At 45.9% G+C, this 20,547-nt stretch overlaps 1 protein-coding gene across 4 annotated transcripts in view; it reads right to left on the bottom strand.

Annotated features, from left to right (window-relative positions):
- LOC116780046 (protein FAM219A-like) overlaps positions 1-20,547 on the bottom strand; it is a 132,464-nt gene that overhangs the window by 20,995 nt on the left and 90,922 nt on the right. For 2 of the 4 annotated variants that reach the window (XM_032674557.1, XM_032674558.1), the window contains exon 3: positions 3,275-3,286. The exons of the other annotated variants lie outside the window; for them this stretch is intronic. In XM_032674557.1, coding sequence (XP_032530448.1) covers positions 3,275-3,286 — 12 coding nt within the window. The remainder of the gene's footprint in view (positions 1-3,274; positions 3,287-20,547) is intronic. 4 annotated transcript variants of the gene reach the window in all.

The following is a 20,547-nucleotide window of genomic DNA, read 5'->3' as shown; positions in this document are numbered from 1 at the left end:
AAACTGTGTAATTAAAATGTAAAAGTATAATAGAAATTCCAGCTATGTGTGAGTGAAGAGTGACTGAGGTGGCCACCAATGAATGACTGAAGAGAGATTGTGTGAGAGAGAGAGACTGTGTAGATATATATATGTGACAATATCTGTGTGTGCAAACTCAACAATGCTTTTGTATTGGAGTATTGAGACTTTGGGGCAATGTATTACACGGATCTCTCGGACTGTAGTGGATCCTTGTTTTGAATAGTGGATAAGCTCTCTGGATTCTTTCTTGGTGAGATGTTGCTGTGTTTCTTTTTAGCTTTGGATCAGGGGTTGCCAATGCTGATGCCTTGCTTGATCAGCCTGTTGCAAAGGGCCCTGCAACAGACTGTCAAAAGCCATCTTTGCGACATAAAATAAAAAAAGAGGGGGAATTGTCGGGGTTGACAGAGAACCTGTCAGCAGCCTGGCAATTAGTGATGAGGAATTTAAACAACTTTTAGGAAATATTTACTGTAATGGTGGATGGAACAAACATAATGCAGCCCAGACCAAAGGTCACCAATCAAAATGTGTATAGTGTCACCAATAGCATGTCACAGCATGCACAGTGTCTTCAGTGTCACCAATAAGAGTGTGTGCAGTGTCTTATGCTTGAGACTTTTGACCAATTGTGTTGTGACACGATAGTGTACAAAGAATATAAAAGAAATACTTGAGAGTAATAAACAGCTTCCTGATCACCTTGCACCTGGACTATGTCTGACTCTGATATCTGTGTCGCATTGGCTGTTCCGACATTATCAGCGACATAGGGGCAATTATTGGGCACCAGAAGAATGAGGAAGGGTTGTTAACAGTCACTTCCACAAAATGCAGAGAAAATGAAACATACAAAAACAAGTGAAGAAATAACAAATAACAGGGCTCAAATGATGCTATTTACATGGTATTTGCAAGTATTTGAAATAAGTTGTTTAGGTTTCATTTTACTTGGCTCTTCTACTTTTTACCATTGTACTTAGCAAAATACACCCACGTGGTTTGTTGTCCTCCTTCCCATGAAGTGGTTATAGGTGACTGAGCACACTGTGAGTACAGGTGTGATGGTTTGCAGAGCCAACAGGCAATCATTAGCAATAGCAGCAGGGCTGGTACAGTTTGGGGAGAGACAGCTTTACCCAAATCCACCTTCCTGCTGGCTTTTCATGAATTTTCCAGACATTTCCTTGAAGAAACAAGATAGAGCAGAGGAGGCTGAGAAGTAGCCTATATGAGTAGCCTGCATGTGCCTTTGACATTAAGAAGTATGCCCAGTTTAGAGTCTGAAGATCCTCTCTAGTCATTAGCAGGGTTGCTTTGTTGGGTAATCTACCCGGCTCTCCATGCTTGAGTGGAACCAAGCAGGATTAGCTTTGGTTTCAGTGGAGAGCTCAGAGAACACAAAAAACTGTGCTGTCAGGCTGATGCACTGGGGAATTTGTCTGACCAGTTTCATTTTAGTAAATCCTGAACATTGTGTTAGAAGAGAAACATGTAGAGTGGCACATGTGTGTGTTCTTGTGTGTATGTATGTGGGGAAGGGGTCCAGGATCCTTTCAATACCACTATACTACTCTGTACAGCATGAGGGACATCTCTTTGTCTGGACCTGTGAACCACCACATCACATCTCACTCCTCTCTTGTCTACCTTGACACTACATCTTTAAGGCACTTTGTCCCCATATGACATCAAAATCATTTAAAGAAAGAAGATAAATCCACTCAACAAGCAAGCTGTTACCTTTATGCTAGCCTCACACTAGCCTGTTCTGTTTGCTGACCCCATCTGGGCCATTCAGCATCTGCTCCAAGTGCTGCTTCAAGTTAAGCTCTACTGGTGACAAGACAACAACCAAGGAAGCCCACAGAGCTTCCAATAAGACAGGAACAATACCAAAGTATATAGGAGCAAAGGAAATACATGCTACAGACACGATCAGGACCATAATCGGCTCGGCCCTGCCTCCTGTCTGGCAGTAATCTCATGATATAGCTGCACACAAAGATCCTCAATAAGTTGGTGCCCTAGCAAGCTAAGCACTCAGCAAACCACTCCTGCCCTGATGTGCTTTGCCCTACCTGATTCAGGATGTGTCAGAGGATGGGCAAATAACTGTATGTTGACAAATGGAGAACACACTCTCATGGGGAACCTCACTTAGAGAAAATCGCATGTAAGACAAGAAGGGCTGAATTCCCCCCTTACTACTGGGAACAGCTACAGACTTAATGAATTATTCAATGAAATACTGTATTACTCAGTTTTCAGGACTTAAAGAGCACAATTGACTGTCTCAAAATACTGTCAAAGCCACAAAAGGAACTTGCTATAAGTGGTTCAAAGTGCCCCTGCATCATATTCCCACAGCTTGGTAGCAATGTATTGCCTGCAAATGGATACACCAACTGTAGAGATGGTGTCCTTCTGGCTCTGAAACATAGAAGAAACTCTAGGTACTTCCAAATCCCTATGGACCAGCACCTCAACTTTTAGGGGCAGTCCAAGAGATTGGTCCTCTCCTGCCCCAGTCAGAAGGAAAGGAATCCCCAGGCGCAGACCACATGGTGAACTCTGGTTCTTTCTGCGTGACCAGGGGGAAGACATGAGGAAGTGGGATGGTGAACCCACCTCTAAGCTGGAAACTTTGGTACATGAATTGAGAGGGAAGAGAGCTGTTAAGAAGGGTTCACCCAAGAAGGCTGTCAGTGTAGTTGCTGCAGAGACCCAAGAAAGCAATCAGCAATGTCCCAGACGTAAAAGAATTGAAATCACCTCCTTTGATCCTGGTGAGGGGATTTTGGGTCTGACATCACAAAGGTCAGACAGTGAATACTCTGACCAGGAAAAGGAAATAAAGGGTCCATGCCTTTGGCCAGGAGGAGGAAAGGGATGGCCAGACATACTGGACTGTGTGGATTCGATGGCCTGACACATTGGATCCACAGAGGTATAGAGCTTTAGTAGATACGGGTGCAAAGTGCACACTGATGCCATCAAGACACAGGAATGCAGAACCCATCTAGATCTCTGGAGTGACAGGGGGATGCCAGGAGTTGTCTGTATTAGAGGTTGAAGTGAGTTTAACAGGGAACAAGTGGAAAAAGCACCCCACTGTGACTGGCCCAGAGGCCCCTTGTATCCTTGGCATCGATTACCTCAGGAGGGGATACTTCAAAGATCCAAAGGGATATCGATGGGCTTTTGGTGTAGCTACTGTAGCTACAGAGAAGATCAAACAATTATCTACCCTGTCTGGCCTCTCAGAGGATCCCTTCGTTGTGGGATTGCTGCAAGTTGAAGACCAGCAAGTGCCACTTGCTACCAAGACAGTGCACCAGTGGCAATATTGCATGAACTGAGACTCCATAATTCCTATCCATAAGCTAATTTGATGACTGGAGAGCCAAGGAGTGATCAGCAGGACCCACTCACCCTTTAACAGCCCCATATGGCAAATGCAAAAGTCTAATGGGGAGTGGAGGCTGAGAGTGGACTATCGTGGCTTGAATGAAGTCACGCTGCCTCTGAGTGCTGCTGTGCCAGACGTTGGAATTTCAATATGAGCTCGAGTCAAAGGCAGCTGAGTGGTGCCACAATTAACATCTCTAATGCATTTATCTCAATCCCTCTGGCAACTGAGTTTGCCTTCACATGGAGGGGTGTCCAGTATACCTGGAATCAACTGCCCCAGGGGTGGAAACACAGCCCTACCACCTGCCATGGACTGATCCAGACTACACTGGAACAGGGGGAAGCTCCCAAACACCTGCAATATACTGATGATATCATTGTGTGGGGCAAGACAGCAGAAAAAGTTTTTGAGAAAGGGAGGAAAATAATCCAAATCCTTCTGAAAGCTGGTTTTCCCATAAAACTAAGGTAAAGGGACCTGCATGGGCGATCCAGTTCCTGGGAATAAAATGGCAGGATGGATGCCGTCATGTGCCCATGGATGTGGTGAACAAAATAGCAACTATGTCTCCACCGGCTAAAAAGAAGGAAACATAAGCTTTCCTAGGCCTTGTGGGGTTCTGGAGAATGCACATTCCAGGTTATAGTCAGCTTATGAGCCTCCTCTATTGAGTGACCCAGAAGAAAAACCATTTTGAGTGGAGCCTTGAGTAATAACAGGCCTTTGAGCAGGTCAAACAGGAAATAGCTCATGCAGTAACTCTTGGGCCTGTTTGGACAGGACCAGTCGTGCAAAATATCCTCTATGCTTCTGTCTCAGTTTAATGAGACTGAAGTGTTTTGCTAAGGAAAATGAGTTATGAGGAAGACCAAACTCCTCCCTCTAAGCAATTGTAAATCTGAAATTGAGAGGCTCCAACTGAGGAAGTATGGAAAAGAAAAAATAACAACCCTTTATTAAAGGATATATGTGTATTGGTAGAACAACAAAAGAACACAAAAAACCCCAAACAATAATCCTGTACCCAAAAATCCCCTTCGAAAAGGAAACAGTTCAATACTTTCCTCCTTTTGGCACAATTCTAACCATGATCAGCAGGGGGCACTGTTGGATCACTGGAGGAGCAGAGCCTGCAGTTGCTTGGTGGTAGTCAGCAGGGGGCGCTGTTTGGCTCTGGCAGTTGACATGTGGGGCCCCAGTGCATGGGAGAAGTCAAAAATGGAGATCTCCCCCACCACCACCAAGAAGGGGAAGGGGGAAAGGGGAAAAAGGGGGTTTTTCCCACGAAACTCACACTGTCTGCAGCTGGTTGTGATCGGGATTTCTCCCCTTCCGTTGATGGACACAAACCGCTGCCAACACAGGAGCGGAGGAAGGAAAGGGCGACCTCCTCCCCAAAAGGTTCCTCTGCAGATGGGTCAAACCTCTCCAATGAAATCCGAGCAGGTCTGGGCTGGGGGCAGAACAGGGTACAGGAAAACGGAGGCAAACAGGGGCAGGAGCAGCCAGATGACCAGACTGAAAACAAAGTGAACCTCGGACCCCTCCAACACACATCCTCCCTCGGTCAGGGCAAAAGTAAAGTGTCTTGCCATTTCCCAAGGAGAAAAGCAAAAAAACTCCACACCTCCCCCCCACAGTCTTCTGAGGGCTATCAACCTGGAATGTGGGCTGTCAACCAGTTCTTTTGTGTGTGTGAATCATCCTAGGCAAACCACCCTCCCCCGTTCAATATCTTTCTTTCACAATGATGCAGGGGAAAGGAAAATTCACTGCTTGGTTTTTTAGAACAAGTAAACCTCTGACAGCTTAAGCTGGGGAGCATGGTCTCAGCTGGAGCCTCTGGTAAAGAACATAAGGAGAAACTTGGTGGACCATTAAGGTTTTGGAGCTGGGGTTATTGAGGATCAGAAGCCCACTACATGCCAACTGAAAAGGAGATATTAGCAGCCTATGGGGGGGTTCAAGCTACCTCAGAGGTTGTTGGGACAGAAGCATGTCTCCTTGGCACTGCAATTGCCTGTGCTGCACTGGATGTTCAAAGGGAACATCCCCTCAACACATCATGCAACCAGTGCTTCATGGAGTAAGTGGGTAGCATTGATTACAGAATGGGCCCGAATGGGAAAACCCAACTTCCCTTAGAAAATATTATGGACTGGCCAGAAGGAGTATTTGGAGCATTGTCTGAGAAGGTGACTCGTGCCCAAGAAGCACCACCATATAATGAGTTACCAGAAAATGAAAGAAGCTGTGCTCTCTGTACTGATGGATCCTGCTGTGTGATAGGAAACCATCGGAGGTGGAAAGCTGCTGTGTGGAGTCCCACAAAACAAGTAGTTGAGACTGCTGAATGAGAAGGCAAGTCAGGCCAAGCCAGTTTTCAGTATTGAAAGCCATCCAACTAGCCCTAAAGATTGTTGAATGAGAAAAGTGGCCTGTACTGTATCTCTATACTGGCTCCTGGATGGTGGCTTATGCCCTGTGGGAGTGGCTACAGCAATGAAAGGAGACCAACTGGCAACACAGGGTAAACCCATCCAGGTTGCTTCATTGTGGCAGGACATGTGTAGAAAACATGACTCTGAAGGTGCATCATGTTGATGCTCACATGCCCAAAAGTTGAGCCACTGAAGAACATCAGAACAATGAGCAGGTGGATAAGACTGCCAAGATTGGAATAGCTCAGGTAGACGTGGACTGGGAGTGGAAGGGTGAGCTATTTATAGCCTGATGGGCCCATGAAACATCAGGACATCTAGGAAGTTATGCGACGTACAGATGGGCTTGTGATCGAGAGGTGGACCTGACCATGGAGGCCATCACACAGGTTATTCATGAATGTGAAATGTGCGGCAATCAAGCAGGGCCACTGTAGTGGTTTGGATCTTGTTTTCCCCCAGAGGCTAAGAAAAGTGGTAGACCCCAAGGGGTGGAAACCCCTGGAAGTTTTGAAATTCTGCCCAATGGGCGCTCCTGCAGAAATGTAAACATACCACAACCAGACCGGAAAAGAAGTGGTCATGTTGTGAAAGCCACGAGGAGAGGGCAGGAGCCCTCTGGGGGGGGGGTTCTGCCCCCCCCCAGCCCCAGTTGGGGACTGCAGAGACTTGGAACAGTGTTAAGCTGGACTAAGTGTCTGTAGCTGAACCTGGAGATGTTTCTTCATTGTGAGCGGCAGTAGCAGAACTGCACTGACCGGAGCGGTGGCAGAGAGCCAGAAAAGATAAGATGCGGCAGAGGCATTACAATCAAGCAGGAGGGAACTCCTGGAAAGAGGAGGAGACAGAGAACCAAGAGAGAGCCAACAGCAGCAGATGAGAGCAGAACTAGCTCTACAGACAGAGTTCTTGGGGGTAAGAACTGATTCCAGACCCCTCAAAACTCCTTTGAGACCTCCGAGAAGGAGGAATAGATGGACTCCTATTTGAGAGGAACCTTGAAGTACATGCAGCAGCGGAGAGAGAGAGAGGAGCTGAGAAGCTCGGTCGTCCTGAGAACTGAGCCCGGATGGTGTGGGAGGTTGGCCTTGGGGGCCCTCCCTTGCTGCAAGCTACAAAGAAGCTCGCAGCCTGAGACAGGGCACAGAGGTCCTGCAAGGAGCTTGAATCTCCTGGAGATACCAGACCGTCACGAAGACCCCCCTGTGTCTTCATGATATGACGTGGTGAAACAACCTTGTCTGGGGTTACGAAGCCCACGGAAGACCCCTCGGTTGGTTGGCGACGGGGTCGAGGGAGTTTGGATACCTCCCTCGTGAGTGCTGGCAGAGATCCAGCAACAACTGCATGCATGAGATGAAGAGAACCTGCTGCCTTAGAAGAAGTTGCTGCCCTGAGAGACTGGAGGGGATCTGTCCTTCTTTTCCTCCTGGACTTTTATTTGGAGGGGAGAAGAGATCTGATCCATTGTAAATACTATATGTCATGGTAGAGATAGTTGTGATCGTGTGTATAATGTGTTATAGTATTTATTTGTACAGTCATTGTAATATATTCCCTTTCCCCCACTTTGAGTCTGGTTGTGTTTTGTCTGAAAAAACCCATCTCACATTGGGTTGAGATGTGGGAGGGGGAATGGAGCTAGGGAATTGGATTTTGGGGCTATCTCAAACCATGACAGCCACATGAGTAAAATCTCCTTGGAATAGAGGGCAGTGGCTTGGTTTCCAGTATGGTGAGGCCTGGCAAGTTGACTACATTGGACCACTGCCACGAACACAGCAGGGCAAGAGCTATATACTCACCATGGTGGAGGCAACAACTGGCTGGCTGGAAACATATCCTGTAAACCAGACCACCATCTCCGACCTTGAGAGGCACATTCTGTGGTGACATGGTACCCCAGGGAACATTGAATCAGAGAATGGGACTCATTTTTGAAATAACCTTATGAACTCTTGGGCAAAGAAACATGGCATTGAGTGGATCTATCATATCCCTTATCAACCACAAACCTCTAGAAAGACTGAGAGGTATAATGGACTGCCGAAGACTTTGTTAAGAGTGTTGGGTTAGGGACACAGAAACATTGGTATGCGAATTTAGCCGAAGCCACTTAGCTGGTCAACACTAGAGGATCTGCCAACCGCCCTGGTCCTGCCCAAACAAAACCCCTACATACTGTGGGAGGAGATAAGGTCCCGATACTATACATGGGGAAGTGACTGGGGAAGGCAGTGTGGATTTCTCCTCCCGTGGGAAAAGACAAATCCATTCATGGGATTGTCTTTGCTCAGTGACCAGGGTGTATTTGGTGGGTAATGCGGAAGGGTGGGGAGACCCGGTGTGTGCCTCAACGAGATTTAGCTTGGGGAAAAATAATCTGTGGTGTTAGTTGTATGTTGCAGGAAGTAAAGTAACAGGAATGACATGAAGCGATGAAGAACGAATTTTGCGAGGAGTAAGGAGAGTGCGATGATGACCCAAGCCAGACTGGTGTCGGTGTCCAACGATCGAGTGTGCTGCTTCTCCTGTCCTGAGTACCCATCCTGATGGAATGGAGCCCAAGTCATGGATCTGGAGGAGTAGAAAAAGCCCATGAAATGGGAAAATAATATCTATCTGTAAAAGGACAGTGGATAGTAGTTTATAAAAATGTATAAATCTGTATGTTGGGTATAAAGATGGTTTAAGGATGCAGTTTAAGTTGTAAGTGCTGGTAAGAAGGGGTTTCAGTAATGAGAAATAAATAGAATGGAATAGTCAGAAGATACATAAATTATGAGGGATCTGAGTATGGTGCAAATGGTATGGAATAAGCGGTAGAGATTGTATTGAGTTTGAGATGGAGTTCATTTCCCCATAGCAGCCCTCACAGTGCTGTGCTTTGCATTGGTAGCTAGAAAGGTGTTGATAACACACCAGTGTTTTGGCAACTGCTGAGCAGTGCTGGCACAGCATCAGTTCTGTCTCTCAACATTCCCCCCCAATCCCAGGGGCTGGGGGTGGGCAAGATCCTGGGAGGGGACACAACTAAGCCAGCTGGCCCAAGCTAACCAAAGGGATACTCCAGACCATATGACGTCAACTCAGATATAACAGTTAAGCAAAGGAGGAGGAAGGGGGGGCATTCATTATTTTATGATGTTTGCTTTGTGGAGCAACCATTACATGTGCTGAAGTCCTGCTTCCCAGGAAGTAGCCAAACACCGCTTGCTGATGGGAAGTAGAGAATAAACTTTGCTTTTTTCCTCTTTGGTTGTGCCTGTGCAAACTTGGGCTTTTGCTTAAGTAAACTGCCTTATCTCAACTTATGAGCTGTTTTCCATCTTATTTTCTCTTCCCTGTGCATCTGGGAAAGGGAGTGGTAGAGCGACTTGGTGGGTACCTGGCATCCAGCCAAGGTCAACCCACCACAGCATTATTGCTTCTGCTGTTTCTGTTTTTTCTCCTCTGTCTTGTCTCCTCTGTCTTTTTTACATACACATCACCCCTGTGGACAACCCATGAACTGAGGAAAAGCCCCTGGAAGACAGTGTTTGAGCCAAAGGGTAGTGGTGCAAAGACTTAAAGAGCACAACCGACTGTGTTAAAACGCTGTCAAAGCCACAGAAGGAACTTGCTCTAAGATAAGCCACCACAGCAGGAACTTGAGATAAGCACAGAAGAGAGGAACTTGCAACAGGAAGGCGTTACTTCCAGGTCTAGCAGAGGTGAGGTTTAATTAGCATCTCCTAGTTCATGCATCCAGAAAAAAATTCCCACTGTGGCAGACTGTGGGAAAGGAAGCAACTGCTTATACACATGCCATACCAAGTTATGGGAATGGCATCTATGCCCTGTGGATACCTGGAACTTGGACTGTATAAAAATGATACCATAGAAGAATGACTCCGGCACCTCCAACACCGAGAAGACCAGGGTGAAGAAGGGCCAACGGGATGCTATGGGATCCATAGGGTGTGATATCTTTCTACTTAATCTGTCTCTCTCTCACTCTCTTTCTCTCCCCCCCCAACCTTTCCTATTTCTTTCTATCTGTCTACTTCACGTTTTACTGTTAAATAAAACCCATACTATTGACTTCGGCATATGGTCTCGTTTGCACTATAATTCAGGCAGAGGCATCTCTTAATAATTGGATCATAACATCAGTGCAATTTAAAATGGTTACCTGTTTAGCTGGTTGGATGTGTCTAGCTGCTTCATGATGAGGGAAGATAGTAATGGAGCATGGGAAGCAGAATGGACTTAATGTGAATGCGTTTATGTTAAAAATCAGATTTGAATATATCATTCATCTAGTTTCAGTCTTTAAATGAAATCATAACCAGTTTTAATAATGTATTCCTCTTTTAAAATACGACATGCTGAACAGCTTTTTTGTTACATGTTGCTATACCCAAAACCAGAAATGTCAAATTGCTTTGGTCTGCTACAGAACTGCTCCTTTTGTGATTTCAGGCAAAGCGCATGAGCCAGGAATTTGGTGAACATCATTCTATGATATACTGAAGATCTACTTGGAGGGTCAGACCACCCCCCAAATCCACAGTTTCCATTTGTCCCAAGACAAGGCTATGGCTATGGTTGGACAGTGGTGGGTGGAGAGTGGTTTAGGATGCCATCACCTCTCACTGCCACCGTGTGTGACCACGTGCATCCTCCTCATTTGAGGCAGTCTGATAGGCACAAATGCCATTTGGTGGCAGACTAGGCTGATTTGGGTCTGGTTGAGTTGAAGTTCATTTCCCCATAGTAGCCCTCACAGTGCTGTGCTTTGCATTGGTAGCTAGAAGGGTGTTGATAACACACCAGTGTTTTGGCTACTGCTGAGCACAGCATCAGTACTGTAACGTTCCTTCCTCAATTGAGGGCAAGATCCTGGGAGAGGACCCAAGTAGGCCAGCTGACCCAAACTGACCAAAGGGATATTCCATACCATATGACGTCAGCTCAGATATAAAAAGCTGAGACAAGGAGCAGGAGGGCAGGCATTCATTGTCTCCAATGGTTGCCTGCTGAGAAACTGTTACGCGTGCTGAAGCCCTGCTTCTCAGGAGTGGCTGACCATCGCTGCTGATGGGAAGTAGAGAATAAACTCTGCTATCTTTCGCTTTGCTTTGCTTTTGCATGTGCAAGCTTCCACTTTGCTTTCACTTTAAATAAACTGCCTTATCCCAACCCACAAGTTGTTTTTCCACCTTACTCTATCCCCTGTCCCGCTGAGGAGTGATAGAGCAGCTGGATGGGTACCTGGCATCTAGCCAAGGTCAACCCACCACACTTCCTTTGCACTGTGGGTTGGAACCATGCAGACACTGACTGCTCCTGTCTCTGCTGAGACCCACTGGCTGAACCTCGCTAACTTAATTGCTTTTGAACCTGCCTGACTAGGAGGTGATGGAACTTCTGCTATGGGGACATTGCAGTGTTAGTCCATGGGATTTGCTGCAGTGAGAAGACAATGAGAAATTAATCAAGTGGGACAATATTGTATTTTTCCATCTTCAAGGTCTATGAGATGAAATTTTGAGATGTATTTGACTCTTTGTCCCCCACTGCCAGCCAAGATTGTTTCAGAGGCTGAGGACTGCAGCAATTTCCTGATGAAATATACCTTCTCAAGCAAACTGAGAATTTAAATTACACAGTAAATAAAATTAATCTGTCTGTTCACATACTGATAAGTTATCAAGAAAGTCTTCAGAAAACAGAGGGAAAAAGAACAAAATGCTGACTACAACTTCTAATTTGAGCCCAAGTCCCAATTTCAGCTCACTTGCATCATTTAGGTTGGGGACATTAGCCTGCTTATAGTCAACACTGAAATCATCACTACCTTTCACCTCTGACAGAGAGTATTTGTCAGCAAGGACTGTGTCACTTCTCGGAGAGATTTCAGGGTACATAAATCAATAGGGGCTTTGCCTGCAGGCTGTATAGAAAGGGAGGTATAAGAATGCTGTGTGCTGTGGCCACGCTGATTCTGATGAGGGCTGCGCTACCCAGGGAGATTTGGAGAGCGTAAGTGTGATCATGCAGTCGGCATTAGCACAGTTGATGGTCATACCTCCCTGCATTGTAAAGAAAAGCAATTTTTACTAAACAGGGGTAGCAGAAATGAAAAGGATCCATATGCGGCCAGCCCCCTCCTTTGAATATAGGGAATATGGTTTAAAGCTGATACGTGCTGGGCACCAGCATTGATTATTCAGGAGAGGTCATCTGAATCAGGATTGTTTCACCCAGCTTCAGAAAAGACTTCAGATAAGCAAGGGTCAGATAGTTAGGTCATCGAACTACCAACTTGAGCAAGTTGTGGGAGACACTGTATTTTTAGCAGAGTATGTTGTTTTTGCTGACCCACCCCAATTTGGGGAAATTAGTGTATTACATCTAATTGTCAGAACTGGCTAACTAAAAAAGGTGTATAAATATGTCTTCCCAAGTCCCTCTTTGACCAGGTTTTAAACATCTAAATAGTTGCATTTTCTTATGTTTTGCTGATCTGGTTGCTGCTCTGTCCCTTGGGCATGGTTGAGAGCTGGCACAAACACCAACAGGCTTTGAGTGGTTTTAAGCTTCCCTGAAGACCTGATCAGACACAGAACTGATAAATGACCTAGGGAGTATAAAGACAATATTTGCATTTCTTTTCTGAGGATATAGCTCTTAACTTCTCATATAGGAGTGTATTGGGTCTGGCTGAGCTGGAGTTTTTTCCCCACAGTAACCCTCACAGTGCTGTACTTTGCATTGGTAGCTAGAAGGGTGTTGATAACGCACCGGTGTTTTGGTTACTGCTGAGCACAGCACCAACACTGTAACATTCCTTCCTTAGTTGAGGGCAAGATCCTGGGAGGGGACCCAAGTAGACCAGCTGACCCAAACTGACCAAAGGGATATTACATACCATATGACGTCAGCTCAGATATAAAAGCTAAGGCACAGAGCAGGAGGGCAGGCATTCATTGTCTAATGGCTGCCTGCTGAGAAACCATCACCCACTGCTGAAACCCTGCTTCTCAGGAGTGGCCGACCATCGCCGCTGATGGGAAGTAGAGAATAAATTCTGCTATCTTTCGATTCTGCGCGCACAAGCTTCACTTTGCTTTTTGCTTTGAATAAACTGCCTTATTCCAACCCATGAGTTGTTTTTTTCCACCTTATTCTCTCCCCGTCCCACTGGGAAGGGGAGTGATAGAGTGGCTGGGTAGGCACCTGGCATCCAGCCAAGATCAACCCACCACAAGGAGCTACTGCAACAAGCAGTCAGTGCATTGCATGCAGAGCAATGAAGGGCTCATTCTGGGATAATGCTCACCAAGAGTGTTGACTGTACAAGTTAGAGAAGTTTCTGATGGTCAGACTGATGTCAATTTTTGCATTTCCCTTCAGAAAGCACACACCAAACAGAAGTGCCATGCTATTCCTTAGCACAGAGGAGGATAGGTAAATGACTGCTCTGGGCCTGACCAAAGCTATCATCCACTTACAGTAAAAGTGTCTCCAAAAGTGGCTTTATGTTCCATCAGTATGTCCCTGTCTCAGCCCCAAAACTCATTTATCTGACCTTCATGTGATTATAGGGAGGAAGGGCTTCTCTGTTTTTATGTTATTGGGCTTTGACGCATAGGAGAGTAAGGCATCCAGTGTAGTTAGCCAACTAGCAAAGAAAACCTTATGGTTGTAACTTTAGGTAAAAAATTTACTATTTTGAACACAGAGTACATTACCTCTTCATGGCATGGTATAATTGCGAATCATCTTTGTGAAACAGTAAGCTATATTTTACTGATGGAAGAAACTATTTAACTGATTTGCCTTAAAGCTGTGTAAAGTACCCATGGCAGCAGGGGAGGAGAGAACTGTGATTCCTAGCTTCCAGTCCTCTGCCTGAGCTTTCTCTGCAGCCATTTCATTTAGACAGGTTGCAACTATGTAGCAGCAGGATGCAATTAATCTCTCTTCATCTTTGGTCGTCTTTCTGCACTGATTTCAAAGGCATCTATTGTCACAGTTCCCATCTCACAAGGGCATCATGTTCTGATTCTGATTCAGTGCTGTATCACTTAATTTTTAAGGACTGAGTATTTTATTTCTAATGGCTGCAAAATACCAAATATAAATATTTCATTCATCACTGTCAAAACTGGAATATATGAACAGCATCAATTTTATTTAAATGTGGGGTATTTTTAATCTTTCACATTTACCTTTAGAAAGGAATTTATTTGGTATTTTCATGTACTTTTCAAAGAATATTTTTTCTGTCAGCCAAAAGAACAGAGTTAGACAGCTGGGGACATGTTACATGTTTGCAACCTAACAAGTCCAACTAAAAAGTTTCGGTTTATAAATGGAACTTTACAAAATACAATCCATAAAACTAAGATACTCTTTCTTCTAACGTATTTTAAAGGGACAGAGAAAATTATTTCACCTGGAAAGAACTTCTGAAAATGCTCCCTCATAATTTCTATTCAAATGAACACAGGTTTAAGACAAAGCCATTTGCTTGACCCTGCTGTATGGTGTATCAGACAAAACAAAAAAAAGGAAAGAAGTCTATGAAGTGCAATTTAACTCTATTAATTTAAATAGTTCTCTTCATTTAAAGCATCACTTATGCTAAAGGCATAATATACCAGATAAACATAGTTAATATTAGTGCCCACATCAGTTTTGTTATGGGTCCTAATGTTCTGTGAAGAAGCATTAAGGTCACTGAGGCATGCAGTAAGTGTGTCATGTATTTAGGATGATGCCTTAAGATTCTTAAGGCATCAAGGAGAGTAACAGTTTGTGGTGGGGGGAAAAAGTTTTCCCCCTGAAGTTATAAAATGGTAACCCCCCAGGGAGTGGTTACCCTTGGGTTTGAGCCAATGAGCGCTTCTGCAAAATATAAACATATCACCCAGACCGGAAAAGAAGGGTAGTAGTTGTAGTTGTTGTTGGAGAGGTGGCCATGTTGTGAGACCACGAGGAGAAGGGGCAGGAGCCCCGCTGGGGGGCTCTGGCCCCCCCCCAACCCCTGGCTGGGGGGTTGCAGGGACTTGGAACAGTGTTAGACTGGGCTAAGTATCTGTAGCTGAGAAGCTGGGAGTTTTTCTCCTCCACCGTGAACAGCAGCACTGGAGAACAGTGGCAAAGAGCCAGAAAATAAGGAACAGCAAACAAGCATGCAGCCAAGCAGGAAGACACAGTGTTGTCTGAGAGAGAGAGCTAGCAGCAGAGAGAGAACTAAGCTCTAGAGAGAGAGAGAGAGAGTTTGGGTAAGAACTGAAACAAACTCCCCAAACCCCTCTGAGACCTCCTAGAGAGGAGGAGGATGATGGACTCTTACTTGAGAAGAGTCTTGGAGTGCTACAGCACCAAAAAGAGAGGAGCTGAGAAGCTCAAGGCTTCCCGGAGTTGGACTGGGACAGCCGAAGGAATGCGGAGGAGGGCTTCGCCCCCCCTGCTGCTTTGAGACAGAGCACAGGAGCTCTGATAGAACTCTTGAGACAAAGACCTTCAACTGAAAGCTGCCCGAGACGTTCTGACTCAGGAGTGAATCCCCTGAGGAAGGGACCTTCATGGGATGTCTTACACCCCATGATATGATGTGGTGAGGTGAGCCTTGTCCCTGCTACGCAGCCCACGGAAGAGGAAGACCCTCACTTGGAGTCGAAGGGCCAAGAGGGGCTTGAAGGCCCCCCTCATGTGTGCTGGCAGAGATCCAGCTACAGCTGCTGCATGGAAGAAGAGAGCCTGCTGCCCTAGAGACACTGCTGCTCTGAGAGTGGAAAGGATCTCTTCCTTCTTCCCTCCTGGACTTTTATTTGGAGGAAGAAGAGATTTGATCCATTGTAAATACTGCTTTATCATGGTAGAGATAGTTGAGATTGTGTGTGTAATGTATTTTAATATTTATTTGTACAGTCATTGTAATATATATTCCCTTCCCCCCATTTTGAGTCTCGTGTAGTGTCTGGAAAAACCATCTCACACTGGGCTGAGATGTGGGAGGGGGGTTTGGACTCGAGAATTGGATTTTGGGGCTCTCAAACCACTACACAGTTCAAACTTGCTTAGCTGAATATTCACAGCCTTCAGTTACACAGGAGATCATCACATAGTGCATATTTGTATAAACACCCACTTGAATAGAGTTGGACGTAAGTAGGCTTGAACTCTATACACGCTTAGTCAAATGTTCATGCTTACATGAGTCTAAAATACACACTAAATGATTGGTCTATGGTAGAGAACATTTTATAGTCTATATAAACCACAGATTTAATTTATTTTTAAAATCTTGTAATTGGGAAAGTTTTCACTCGCTGGCAGATACCACTGCTTAGAATGACTTGTTGAGTTCCAGTCTAGTAGCCAAAACAATTAAGGACAGAAGCATTAATGTCACAGGCAGTATGCAAGCATGGAAGACACTCAACAGCTTGCTGACTCCAGCATCCTGCTTGGAAAGTACCCTTGGACTTTTCCTGTTCCCAAGACTGGGCCACAGCTGACACTCCCAGACATGTTTCTGGTCTTGATTTAGCAGCAAAATGGAATGAACACTTGGCATGTATCAAGCTCTGTCTTGAGGTGGATGACAAGCAAGTTGACAGCTTTATGGGTTAGGATAAAAGGGCAAACTAGTAAGGGTGACGTTGTGGGTGTTTGCTACAGGCCACCTGATGATGAGGAAGTGGACGAGGCCTTCTACAGGCAGCTAGAAGCAGCCTAAAAGTCACAGGCCCTGGTTCTTCTGGGGGACACTGACATCTGCTGGAGAAGCAACACAGCAAAGCACAAACAGTACAGAAGGTTCCTGGAAAGCAATGATGACAACTTCATGTCACAGTTAGTGGAGGATCCCACAAGGAATGGTTTGCTGCTTGACCTCATACTAACAAACAGGGAAGGCCTTGTTGGAGATGTGAAGGTTGGGGGCAGCCTTGGCTGCAGTGACCATGAGGTTGTGGAGTTCAGTATTGGGTGAGGAGGAAGCAGGGCAGCAAGTAAGATTGCAACCATGGACTTCAGGAGAGATAACTTTAGCCTCTTTAAGGATCTTCTTGGAAGAATAAATTCTTGTACCAACTCCCCGGCTAAATTTGATTGAGATAAATTATACATACATAAGACAAAAGTAAAATCTTTTCCCCCAGAATATGTACAGCCCAAGGTGCCTCTTCCTGCTATTCAGTTTATCAGCCCCCATCCTGGGTACTTGAATCAGCAGCAGCTCAGCCAGAGAGTCATCTCACACAGCAAACCTGCTCCCTTAACAGGATTACTGACTTGATCTCTCCCTTAGCAAGACTGGCATTGGAAATTTGACCAACAGTCTTAGAATTCAATTAGTTATTTAATAAGTTTATGATTAACCAATCTGATGATTAAGCTTTCATTAATTAGGTTGGTAGGAATTCTATTTTAGAGGGATATTGGCCCCTAATTTAATACATCTCCTTTTGGAGCAGGGTTGGGGATCTCTGTGTGAGCCCTTGTGTGCGGCATGCCCCAACACTTTTCTCTTCTGCTGCAGAAGTACCTGTAAAAGCTGTTTGGGTGGCACGGGGGGCTGCTGCCAGATCACCAGGGCATGGTGGCCCCTGGGGACAGCTCAGCATTACAGCCCAGTCATTATACCTGGTGCAACTCAGAGTCCCACTTCTCTGTTCTGAAATCTCACCAGATGGTGCAGAGGGAGGCAGGCAAGGTTTATTTAGGGCAGCTGGAGAACTCACAAGTACAGTTTTAAAGAGCCTAGCCTGTCATTTTGATATCCACACTGCTCTCACCTGGATTCAGGTGGCTGGTCCACCCCAGGGGAGGAGCAGTACTCTCCTCTTTCTCTTTACAGAGGGCTCAGAGAAAGCTTATGGCTTCATCTCTGGTTTTATGTCATTTGTCATGTGCTCTGAAGGACAGGGCCCACTGGGTGCTGTGATCTGTTCCTCATAAGGTACCCCAGTACAGAGGACAGGATGCTGCCATCTTCCTCATCCAGCTTGGACCTTGCTTTTGCAGAGAAATCAGAACTGGGCTAAGGGATTAGTCCCAAACTATCACAAATGATTAAACCTTTTCCCATCCCATGGTGGGTTAACTCTGGCTGGCTGCCAGGTACCCGCCAAAACTGCTCTATTACTCCCCTCCACAACTGGACAGGGGAGAGAAAACATGATGAAAGGCTCATGAGTTAAGGACAGGGAGAGATCACTTACTGATTACAGTAATGGGCAAAACAGACTTGACTTGGGGATATTAATTGAATTTATTACCAATCAAAATCAGAGCAGGATAATGAGGAGTAAAACAAATCTCAAAAACACCTTTCTCCCACCTCTCCCTCCTTCCCGGGTTCTACCTCCTCCCTGTCAGCGGCACAGGGAGTTGGGGAATGGGGGTTACGGTCAGTTCATCACATGTTGTTTCTGCTGCTGTTCAGGAAGAGGAGTCCTTCCCCTGCTCCAGTTTGGGGTCCCTCCCACGGGAGACAGTTCTCCATGAACTTCTCCAATGTGGGTCTCTCTTTCCATGGGCAGTATTGCAGGAACAGCCTGCTCCAACGTGACTCTCCCATGGGGTCACAAGCCCTACTAGGAAATCCTGTGGACCCCAATGGGCTGCAAGGGGACAGCCTACTTCACCATGGTCTTCACCACGAGTTACAGGGGAACCTCAGCTCCAGTGCCTGGACCACCTCCTCCCCCTCCTTCTCCACTGACCTTGGTGTCTGCAGAGTTGTTCCTCTCACATATTCTCATTCCTCTCTTCTCTGGTTGCAATTACTTCTGTGCAATAACTTCTTAAATGTTATCACAGAGGCACTACCACCATCTCTGATTGGCTCAACCTTGGCCAGCAGCACATCCATCTTGGAGCCGGCTGACATTGGTTCTGTCAGACATGGGGGAAGCTTCTAGCAGCTTCTCACAGAAGCCACCCCTGTAGTCCCCACCACCACCAAAACCTGGTCACACAAACCCAATACACATCCTTGAGGGATCCCCTGCCTCCTTTCTCAGGTAGGGCTGCTATCCAGCAGTGTTACTCAGTAGAGGAATGGCAGAGGGTATGGTAGGCTGCTGTTGCCACTATTTCATGTTTCTTAGTGTCCTCTTCCTTCCAGGGATTGTATGCAGGGCTGAGGGTTTGGCAGCTGCCTTTTCCTTCCACTTCTCAAGGGGTCTGGTGGCAAAACACAGTCATGCCTTGAACGGCAGAGGGAAACAGGACTGGCCAGAGAAAGTTTATATCCCTGATGAAACCCCTGAGAAAGGGGCTTGAAAGACAAGATGAAAGGGGCCTTTTAAGTCCCAGGTTTCTGGCTGCAGTTGCTTTGAGTGCTGCAGAAGGAGAAACAGGTCTGGGGGAGGAGAAATGTCATCCCAAACCACAGATCATTGCACTGGAAATCAGATGTGTGTACTGCTGAGTTGAAGCATCTGTCCAAAGAGTGACAGTTCCAGTCTCAGGGAGAGTTTAAAGAGACTCATGGAAGAGCTTGACTCATGTTGAAAATAGTAATGTACAGGTAAAGATGATGACAGTTCTTAATATGCAACTGTGATGTCAATGAAACAGGATTTAGTATTTTAATGCTGGTGTATTTTACATTTTTCTTACCTTTGTCAGGACAGTGCATGGAAGCAGTTTGCTAACACAAGGTGTCATGCGCTGGTGTGCCCATTCAGGACTGTAGTTATAACATTGCCATCCCAGTGTCGCTCACTGCTGGACCACAGGCAGCCTCGATGGAGAGAGGATGGGTGCTAAAGCACTGCTGGCCTGAGTAAGGTTTAACATTGCCTTTTGGGGGGTACTGTAAAAGAGAGCCTGGGTGAAGGGGAGGCAAATATAACCCAGACTCTGAATGTCAGACCCCGTGTCTCACTCCACATGTTACTAATATTTTTGCAAAGACTCCTGCTTTTCTGTCTTGCCACAGCAAACGGCCTCATGAGATCCCATTGATCGGCAAATGAGCCTACTTACCCCAAACAGCAGACGGGATGTTTCTGATTCTGCCTCCCAGCTGCCTGCTCTCACCACTGTGGCATTAAATGAGATTGATGGCAACGCTGCAACTGCAGAGTCCCTGATATCTGACCCACTCTCCTAAATGACCCAGTGAGGCAGAAATTCTGGCAGAGCAACATTTTTACCTTCCTCCCCAATGGCTAGCTGTATGCACCAAAGGGAGGAAAAATCCTAGCTTGAATTTGCTTATCAAAAGACCATTAGCTAAGGATTTTCTACAGCATTTCTAATACACAAGAGAGGAGACAAGCAAAAGAAATACAAGAACTATTGTAATTTCTGTGCCCCATGCATGCCTGGGTCAGATTTGTGTTGGGCCACAGTGCATGCATATTCAGTTTCACTTGGCACATACATTTTTGTGAACTTGTCATGGTTAAAGTAGGTTTTGTTTTCTATTCCCTTTTCCAACACTGTTTTGGAATACTGTTTCTTTAAGAGCAAACCCCTCACTGCAGCCGCAGCTGGGGAGTGGGGGGGGGGGGGAGAGAAGACGAAGACGCTGCCAGGAAGGAACCAGAAGTCCCTCTCCATCTTGGACCATGCGGCTGGCTGGTGAGGCGGAGAGAGGGAGAGAGACAGACATACGAACTGTTGGAGCCACCCCCGGGAGCCACTGCTACA

Source organism: Chiroxiphia lanceolata, chromosome W (genome assembly GCF_009829145.1).
Source record: "Chiroxiphia lanceolata isolate bChiLan1 chromosome W, bChiLan1.pri, whole genome shotgun sequence".
In the NCBI taxonomy this organism is placed as follows: domain Eukaryota; kingdom Metazoa; phylum Chordata; class Aves; order Passeriformes; family Pipridae; genus Chiroxiphia; species Chiroxiphia lanceolata.
Note: the sequence above shows the minus strand (reverse complement) of the source record. Positions and strands in the feature narration are given on the sequence as shown.